Genomic DNA, 9587 nt, shown 5'->3' with positions numbered 1-9587 from the left:
CGCGGCCACCCGGGGGCTTCCGGCCGCGGCCTCTGCGGACCCCCCGCGGCCCCCGGGGGCGGCCGCCGCGCCTCTCGCGCCGCCTCAGTCCGCTCATCTGGACCCCGGGTTAACAGGGCGGGGGCCGGGGTGGGGTTCCTCCGGCCAGCGCTTGGGGGCTGGAAGTAGCCCATAAACGTGACCCACGGCCCCTGTCACCATCAACCTGGGGTTCAACTCCTCCTTCCTCGGAGCCGGACACCCCGCCCTCTCGCCTGTTCCCTGGGGGAGCCGCCTTGCTCCGCCCTGATCAGTAGGAGGGGAAGGTGGTAAGCCGGGGACCTCGAGTTTGGAGTCGGGCTGACCGCGGGTCCAGCCTCCCCGCAGTGCGCCTCCGGTCTTGGCCTCAGTTGATTCCTCTGTAGAATGAGATGACTGTATGAAAGATGTCTGTCAGGGAGATCGAGGGCCCCCCTAGGGCTTTCCTCTCCTTGGTATGACAGATAAGAAACAGGAGCACAGGCCAGGACACTCCAGAGGGCCAGGGTGTTGGCCACCAAGGTGGGAGGCCGGAAGCATGAAGGGTGAAGGACACCTCGGGGCAGGAGTCCTCCCCATGCTGTGTGGCCTGAGCAGATCTGCCACCCTCTCCGGGCCTTTGTCTCTGCATCCATAAGAGTGGACCGCCTAAGCTAAGGGCCCTTATTACCACCCTCCTATTGACCCCAGTGGGCCCTTGTCCCACGCAGGCCCTTCATCTCTTCCTAAACACTGGCCTCCTCCCACCCCCATGCCCACCACAGCCAGAGAGGCTTTGCTATGATGGAATCTGTCACTCCCCTACCCGTCACCTCCCATGGCCCCCTCACCATGACTCCCAGGGCAAGTCAGTCCTCTGAGACTCAGCATGTGGTCCGAGGCCAGTGGCATCTGTCTCACCTGCTGGGAATGCAGGATCCCGAGCCCCACCTCACACCCACTGACTTCCAATCTGCAGTTCAAGAAGATCGCCGGCTGATTCTTGGGCACGTGGAAGTTTGAGAGGCACTGATCTAAACGACACTATGAGGGAGGTACCGCTATTATTCCCACTTTACACTGGGGAAACTGAGGCACCGAGAGGTTAAGTCATTTGCTTAAAGTCACGCAGACACTAAGTAGTGGAGCCTAGATTCCAACACACAGTCTGACTCCAGGGTTTACGCAATTAGTGCGTTTTTTAAACGATTTTATTTTAAAGTAATCTCTACACCCAATGTGGGGCTCGAACTCACAACCCCAGGATTAAGCATTGCATACTCCTCCGACTGAGCCAGCCGGGCACCCCCAGGGTTTATGCAAACAAATGAATACATTACTCTGTAGGTCACTGTGGGAGATGATCTCTGGTACCAGAGGTGGGTGGGTGAGCAGGGGTGGGTGCCCATTTGTCAAAGATGCCGCAGTGGGGGCCCCTGCCCTGGCAGGGAGATTGGGATGACAACAGCCAACAAGTACAGTGACTGGGTGCCATGCATGGGTCAGGCACGCTAGTGAGCTCTCTCCATTCAGCCTCGGCAGGCACCCTCCCAAGTAGGCTTTCTGTCCTCACTTGGCAGGTGACAGCTATGGAGGTCCAGGGAGGTGAGGTGCGTGGGCCAAGTCTCTCTGGGAGGAGGAGCCAGGCACTCATGTCGGGGCTGTGACAGATTCTCAATGGGCTGCTCTGTCTGTTCCCTGCTTCCCCCCTCCCAGTCCTGCCCAGATGCCTCTCTTCCAGCGTCGCCCAGAGAAGGCGGTGGCTATTTAAACCCCTCAGGTGTGGCTACGGTTCTCGGCCCTACCAGCTGGCATCTCCTTCTCAGCGCCCACCTCCTCCCCAAGCCAGGGAAAAGCACGTGCATTTGCCATTTGGTGAAACATCTGTCCTCCTGAGAAGCAGTCCCAACTGCCAGGAGGGGCTGGAACAAGGCTAGAAGTCTCCTTTTCCCTCTCTTTCTCCAGCACTGCCCCCCCCCAGGAGAACTGACCAAGGCCAGGGAAGGTCTGAGAGCCATGGTGGTGGAAGGGAGAGAACCCAGGCTGGGTGGCCCCAGGGCCAAGATCTTGTCCTGGGCCTGCCACAGTGGCCTTGAGCCTGCCAAGTCCTCCCCTTGGGCCTCAGCTTTCCCATCTTTAATGGGGATAATAAAGAGGAAAGTATTGCCAACTAGTGACCTGGTCCTCCTGGCATCTAGTCTTTCCAGTCTCCCCAGGAAACCAATACTCTCTCTGTCTCAAGACAGAGAGCTCATCACCCCCATTTTAAAAAGATTGATTGATTGATTTTAGAGAGAGAGAGAGAGAGCCCACAAGCACTGGAGGGGGCAGAGGGAGAGAGAAAATTTCAAGCAGATTCCATGCTGAACGAGGAGCCCAACTCGGGGCTCATTCTCACAACCCTGAGACCATGACCTGAGCCAAAATCAAGAGTTGGCTACTTAACCGACTGAGCCACCCAGGCGCCCCATCATCACCCCCATTTTACAGATGAGGAAACTGAGGCTCAAACTTGTCTCTTGCTCCCCTGGGTCACATAGACCCCTCTCCCCAAAGTTCTACCACTCTGTTCTTAGTAACGAGCCCTGCCTTTCTCATACCTACCCCATCTTTAAGGTGGAGCATTTTTCAAAGCTCCCTGTGGAGAACAGGGAAAATCATGAGCTCATTTAAAACCCTCAGCCCTCGCCCATGCCAGCACTTTGGCCACCTGCACCATCAGACACTCTCTGTCCCTGATGCTAGGTGGTTCTGGACACTTCCCTCGTCCCTGTGAGCCTCACTTTCCCGACACCCCAAATGTGTCTGCTGTAGGAATGACATTGGGGGGAAGCCAAGAGGGAAATTTCCTTCAGCTGGAAGGGCAAGGGTTCTTTTTTCCTCATTAACAAAGCAAATTGTATATTCAAAATCAAAGGAGAGAGAACGGGGGAGTAACTCAATTATAGGGGAAAAAAAATGTGTATAGTAATCTCTTTTCCTTCCTGGTCCTAGCTCATTGTTACACTTCACCGCCCTATTGAATATTCTGCCAATTGCCTCAAATTCTGTGTGGAAGGAGAGTGTGGACGTAAAGTGAGAACCACTATCCTGAGGATACTTCACCGCCTAATTGGCTGTCTTTCGCTGGGCAGGGCCCTGGAAAGAATGGGGAGCTATAGGTCCCTGCTCCTGGGACTCCCTGCAGGTCAGTAGGGGCCGCTGTGGCTTCCTTACACGCATACACGAGTGGATGCTCCCTTGTGGAAGGAAAGAACTCTTCCCAGGCAGCCCGAGGTCCCACTCCGGGGGCACGGTCAAGTCCATTCCCTAACCTGGGCTGAGGGCAGCCATTCTCTTCCTGCGGTTCTGCCCCAGGTGTTCGGGAAGCACCCCCCTCCCCATTATCTTTTGAGGGACATGCAGCAGGGCAAGTGTAGTCCAGTTTTTGCACAGCAGGAAACCAACGTGCCAACCCTCTCCTCCACTGTCAGATCCAAGCACATTTGTAGAATACCAGCTGTGTGCCGGTGCCTTACAGGTTGAACCTAGAGGCAGCCTCGAGGAGCCCTTGGGGCACTGTGGGAGGTGGTGTCTGTGCATGCATTAAATATAGCACAGATGGGAGTAGTTACCCTGGGTTGGCAGAGAGTGGAGAGGAGGATTTCAATTAGGAAGGCTTCAGACGATGCCCCAGTGGGTTTTGCAGGATGAGTAGGAGCTTGCCTGAAGGACAAAACCTGGGAGAAAGGAGTAGGAGTCCTGAATAGAAGTAACTAGGTGCAAAGCACAGAAATATAATACAACCCACTCTCCCAGCGCATTTGATTTGTACAACTCTTTAAAAGAGGCCAATAAATGGGAAAAAGAGAGGGGAGGGGGGAAGGATGACCGTCAAGGTTCGACGGATCTTTGTCCAAGTCTCAAGTTTCACCACTTACTGATGAGCTGTCGGAATCTGGGCAATTCGTTTCATCTTTTCGAGTCATACTGTTCTCATGGGTAACCTGGTTAAACCAGTACTGACTTGGTAGGTTAGTTATCAGAGCCAGTTAGCTAGGTGCCTAGAGCGCTTTGCAAGGAGTAAACCACTCCACAAACGTCAGTCCCTTGCTCCCCTTTACGGGACACCGAGGCCCAAAGAGGGCCGGCAAAGCAGAGCCAGGAGAAAACACAAAAATTCTGTTCTCAGAAGGCGAGCACTCCCTCGCCGGTTTATTCCAGAAGTGCAAAAAAAGACAATTAAAAATAACCTTTGGGCCCGAGGAAGCCTTCTGGGGCGTTAGAAGTGTTCTGTATTTTGCTCGAGTGGTGATTACACGGGTTTTATGCATATGTAAAAATCCATCGAGCTGTACTCTTAAGACATATTACAGTTTGTAAGTTACACCTCAAAAGAAAAAGAAAAACGTAACAAACCTTGCGACGCGGCCTCCCTTCGCCGCTGGCGACAGATATCTTTCTGAGACACCAAAGACCACTCTGCGAGCAGGGCAGGCCGAGTGCCCTGCGCTCCGAGTCGTGCTCCGCGCGCCTGGGCTGCTGCGAGGTTCCCAAGGCAACGGCAAGCCGCTCGCCGCGTCTCCCGAGTGACGAGGCGTCAGCGAAGACCTGGAGGCCGGATCGAAGAACCGGAGCCACGGAGCGAACGGTGCGCGGGGGTTGTGGGGTGGTGGCTGGAGAGAGATGGTGGCTAGCCAAGGGCGGAGGGGAGCGACTGGTGCCCTTCGTCCTTGCGCTGGCATTCTTGAGGGCCCCTGGCAACCACCGCTCCCTAGCCCTGTGGCCACAAATTGCTGGGTGAATACACCCCTGGGATTCACTCAGCTTTCCAGGTGGAGAGATGGACCGCTTGGCTACTCCCCAATATCACAGAGCGAGGCAGGGACCCAGGCAAGCCCCAGTGGTCTGCTTTCCAGTTTCTGCAGTCCGGCCAAGTGGAAGGCTCGTAGGTAGAGCTGGGTGCTGGCACGTCCTTGGGCTCTGGTTCCAGCTCAGCCAGGAACTTGCTGTGTGGTCTTCAAGTCCCCTCTCCTGCCTGTGTCGCAGAGATGGGACAGCACCACCAATATCTCAGAGTAGCTGTTACCAAGTGTGTGAAATTACAAGTGTCAAAGTGGCTTATAAACTGCAAAGTGTTGCGCACCTGTTAAGGACCATCGCTGCTGCCACTCTATTGTCTTCCTGTCCTCATCATCAGTCCGGCCCCAGCTGCGGGCTCAATGACAACCAGATGCCCCGTGAACCTGGGGCTCCCAACTCTCCATGCCCAGAGGTTTGCAGTCTCTGGGTGAGAGTTCCCTCCAGGATGTCCCCCTTCCCGAGGAATGGACCCAGCGTAGCTTTCCCAGGCCCCAGGGATCCTTGGATCCCCAGACCATCTACTAGAGGGATTCACAGAGACAGCAGCCTCCACTCACCCTTCTGTAACCCTCCTCCTAATCTCCTACCCTGTAGCTGGATCTAGAAGTCCCCCACCAAGTGAGGATGTCTGCAGAGTCCAGGACGTGGCTCCCGCCCAGAACCCGATGGTAACACCATTTAACACTCTTTGGATGCCACATGCTGGGCATGTGTTTGTACAGTCGTGTATTCGTGTGTTGTGAGACCGTATACACATCGGGGTGCATGTGTGTGTACATGGGCCAGGCATGCACGCATGCACTGGTGTTTGTGTGTACTTGGGATTCATATTTGAGTATGTGTATGTAAATGTGTGTATTTATGGCTGCGTGCCTTGTGCTCGCAGGTGTGTGTTGTGTATTTGAGGCATATGTGTTTACCCGTGCATCTATTTGTGTCTTTGGTGGTGAATATGCACGTCAAGGGGGGCATTTGGGGGTTTGTGCTTGTGTGCACAAGTGGATGTGTCACACTGTGAGGTCTGTAATTGTGCACGTGTAGGAGTGTGCTGGGGATTTTGGGTGCGGGGGCTCTTTTCTCCCCTGTCTCCCCTCATCTGGGTGACCTTCCTCCAGCTGAGGGCTGTGGCTGAGACCAAAGGCGTGCCCAGACTAGCTCTTGCCCCCCTGCAGACCGGGGGCTGCCCAGGTCATCAGCTTGCACCAGTCTTCAGGCAGTGCGGGCAGCGGGAGCAAGAGCAGGTGGGTGAACCTGGGTCCAGGTTCGTGTGCCACCCCCTCCCCTCCTGGCCTCCTCCCCTCCCCACAGCAGGAGCAGCAGCGGGAAAGGTTGGCGGAGGGGGGCTATTTTGGGAGCGTCTCCTTAGCAACAGCTGCCACGGCCGTCTGTGGCGGTTTCTCTATAGGTGCTAAAATATTCCACCCTGGTGACTACTGAGTGCTGGGGGGTGGGCGAGGGTAGGAGTGGAGGGCGGGAGAGACCCCTGCAATCTTCCATTCCCGGGGCATAACCTGCTGGGATGGGTCTTGGCCCTCTGGACTCCCCTTGCCACTTTCCCCCCCATCGGTCCCCACCCCTCATGGCTGCTGGGGCTTTAGAGTTCAGAGGCAGGCCAGCTGTGTCCTGGTCCAATTTCTAATCTAAGCAGCTGGGCTGCCTCTGTTTGTCCCATCTGCAGAATGGGCTGGCCAGACTTTAAGGAACTCTCTAAGTCTCAACCCCCTGGACTCTGTGACTCTGGCATATTGAAGGGGCCCGTCTGGTGTACGTCCCCTGCGCCTCCCCCTGCTTGGCCTAAGCCCTCTCACCTGCAGTCCTCCCGGCCCCCTGCACAGGCTCTCAAGGCCTCTGTGGGACCAGGGAGGCCTGTCTGGGCTCCCAGAGTGAGCCAGTTCGTGAGTGCTCTCTGCTGGCCTGAAATGACCTTTCCCCCAAAACTGGGAACCGATTCACTTCTGGCTCAGACCCTTGTTCACTCCCTGAGTGACTCTGGGCAAGGCACTTCCTCTATCTGCATCTCCATTCAGTTTCCTCACCTGTGAACCAAGGATAGTCATAGAGTCTCCCTCATAAAGACATTGTGAGAATCAGATCTGAGAATGGAAAATGGGCCGATGTCCAGTTTTTTGCCATCATTACCCATCAAACTTCAGAGCAAGTCTCACCCTTCCAGAGAGCTGTCCCTGGCTATGTAACAATATGACCCATGCCTCAGTTTCCCCATTGGTAACAAGCACCTGGATCATACAGTTCTTGTAAGGATTAAATTAGACGATGCCTGTGAAGGCCTAGAATGGTGCTGGGCTCATGGTATCACCCCAGGGGGGCCTGTTCTCACTCCTTCCTGGGGGCGTTTCTGTGTTGAATGATGACAGAGTCTACTTGCCCTTTGGGGACCCAGTCCAGACTGTCCCATATCACATATGAGGCTTCTGAGGTCCAGAAAGGATAAGCAACTTGCCCAGGGTCACCCCGGTTCTGACATCCAAGCCTCTCTCCCCTGCACACCTGTCTCACATTCCTCCCCACCTCCACCTCCCCACCCCTGCCCTTCTCAAATACAGGCTGGACAATGGTAAATTCTCCCCCAGTCTTCTGTCATCTCAACAGTGGGACTATTATCCTATGCCACGACAGGATGTCATACAGATGAGGACACTGAGGCACAGAGAGAGGTGAGATGCCCAGAGTCACACAAGGCTGGGGGGGAGGGACACTTTTTCCTGGGGTCCCTGAACCTCTCTCTGACTGGAGCTGCCCTTTCTGCCTCTCCCCCCCCTCCTCCCAGTCCACCCTTGGCCTCCACCAGACCCTCCTTAGAGGAGATGAGCAAGGCGGCTGTGGGGGGGGGGTTGTAGCCCCAGGACTAGCAAGGTGACCATTACCAAATATTTCCTTTCAACTCTAGGACGTCACAGCCACCAGGCCTCCCCCTCCCATCAACCAGAAGTCACTGTCCCTGAGCCCCCCCTTTTTCTTAAACTTGTGCCCAGTGACATCGAGTCAGGACTGATCGCACAGGAACAGAGGGTCTGGATCTGCAAATGCATCTGTCTCCATTCCCCCGCACCCCACATTTCCAGGGCCCCCGGCTAGGTGAAGACACCACAGGTCATTCGCCTCACCTGCAGCCTCCCAATTTCCACGGAAAGATGTGATGGTGACCATGCACTTATGTGACCCAGGATTCAGATGGCTGAAGTCCGTCCATCCGTTCACACCGAAGATGCACGTGAAGGAACGCCAGTCCTGGCTGCCTGCCTGTGAGGACACCGCAGAGTAATGAGGGAGATGGGCATGGAATGGCTCATCCACTGCGGGGCTCTGCGCAGTGTTGAAGGGAGCCCTGAGAAAGGATGGTCCCGTTTATTGAACACCTACTCTGAGCTGTGAATTTCTTGTGCACCTGCCTCCCCTAATCTGCCCCTGTGAGGGGAGGGACTGTTAGGGACCCCATTTTACAAACCGGTTTGATACAAAATTGGAGTAGCAGGGCCGGATGAATGAGTGAGTGGGTAATGAATGACTTCTGCTAGGGGCATCAGGAGGCCCTCCCCAGGGAAGCAGGGGGGAGACTGGGCTGAGAGAGCAGCAGGCATTCTCTGGGCAGAGAAGGAGGAAGGGCACTTCAGGCAGGAAGAACAGCACGGGCAAAGGCAGAGAGGTGCGGAAGCATCTGGTATGTTCTGGAATCTGTGGGAATCAGGGTGTATGTGTGGGTATATAGGGTGCTGGGTAAGGGGGGGCCTGACTGTACATCACGCTGAGGAGTTGGGACTGGATCCCAACTGGAGGTGGGGAGGACCCACAGAGGAGGGAGACAGTCATGGTGGTTAGTGTGTTGGACACATGCTCGGGGATCAGCTTGGAGAAGACGCTGGAGATTTTGTCTTCAAAAAAATTCTCAATCCGGCTTTGGGGTGCCTTAGTCTCTCCGCCTCTTAACTGAGACTAGCCACAGATGGCCAGGCTCCCAGGGAAGTTCTTCCGGCTGCCTAACAATAGGTGCTCTCTCCTCCTCCACCCTAGAGAAGGGGCACTTTCCCTCCTCAGGGGTCGGGGTGAGTGGCAGGGTGGCCAGGGAAGTGGCTGGCTCTGGGGGGCGGCTGTGAGGTGCTGGAGACTGCTACCCATAGCCCAGAATGTGGGGCCCAGACCTGGGGCACACTCAGACGGGGATCCTTCCTTGTAAAGACAGTTTGGAGTAATAGGGACACAGAGAATAAGAGACTGGTGTTTGGTCCGGCTCTGCCACCTCTGGGTGACCTTGGACAAGCTCGTGACCCTCTTTGGCACTCAGTCTCCCAGTCTGTAAGATGAGGGTTGCTGTCTAGGTGACTGTGAGGGTCCCTCCAGCCATGCCACCTCGGTCTCCGGGAGCACAGTGCATAGGGTCCTTAAGTGCCCGTACTTCAGGAGGGGAAGGGGATCGCTGAGCAAAGTGGCCGGGAGCCTCCGAACCCAGGACAGACCCTCTCCCACTCACCCGCTTCCCGGCCCAGAGGAACCCTACCGACCTGCCCCTGGGGGCTAGAAAACCCGGAGCGGATCCTCGGAATGGGTTCTGGGAGGAGCGCTCCTGGAGGGAGGAGGAAAACCCGGGCAGGATCCGGGGCAGGAGCGGGGCCCAGCAGCCCCCAGCCCCTGGCCCTGCCCCGCGCGGCCGGAGGACGGAAGGGGCTTTGAAGACCCGCTGGGCCGCGGGGAAGGGGCCGGGCCGGGTCGGGCCCGGCTGGCCGCCCGGGGCC

General features: G+C 56.2%; 1 protein-coding gene and 1 long non-coding RNA gene across 2 annotated transcripts; one reads left to right on the top strand and one right to left on the bottom strand.

The window, feature by feature from the left end:
* Nucleotides 1-20: 20 nt before the first annotated feature.
* On the top strand, nucleotides 21-8079 carry LOC117796439. The gene is made up of 7 exons (XM_034644293.1): nucleotides 21-308; nucleotides 977-1052; nucleotides 2992-3184; nucleotides 4431-4627; nucleotides 5434-5507; nucleotides 7404-7514; nucleotides 7833-8079. Exons 2-7 carry the CDS (start codon nucleotides 1044-1046, stop codon nucleotides 7933-7935), a joined length of 687 nt encoding a protein of 228 aa, XP_034500184.1. The 5' UTR covers nucleotides 21-308; nucleotides 977-1043; the 3' UTR covers nucleotides 7936-8079.
* LOC117796440 lies at nucleotides 3131-5184 on the bottom strand. The gene is made up of 3 exons (XR_004620965.1): nucleotides 5123-5184; nucleotides 4396-5014; nucleotides 3131-3716 (listed from the first exon to the last, which is right to left on the bottom strand). It is a non-coding gene; the product is annotated as an uncharacterized LOC117796440 (long non-coding RNA).
* Nucleotides 8080-9587: the final 1508 nt, after the last annotated feature.

The sequence above is a fragment of the Ailuropoda melanoleuca genome, chromosome 15 (genome assembly GCF_002007445.2).
Source record: "Ailuropoda melanoleuca isolate Jingjing chromosome 15, ASM200744v2, whole genome shotgun sequence".
Classification (NCBI taxonomy): Eukaryota; Metazoa; Chordata; class Mammalia; order Carnivora; family Ursidae; genus Ailuropoda; species Ailuropoda melanoleuca.
Note: the sequence above shows the minus strand (reverse complement) of the source record. Positions and strands in the feature narration are given on the sequence as shown.

Excerpts from the sequence above, each read along its gene's own strand:
- LOC117796439 (XM_034644293.1), top strand. Across the intron at positions 3,185-4,430 it reads GCTCCTGGGACTCCCTGCAG|ATATCTTTCTGAGACACCAA; the intron begins GTCAGTAGGGGC and ends CGCTGGCGACAG. Across the intron at positions 5,508-7,403 it reads CTCCCGCCCAGAACCCGATG|GCTGGACAATGGTAAATTCT; the intron begins GTAACACCATTT and ends TCTCAAATACAG.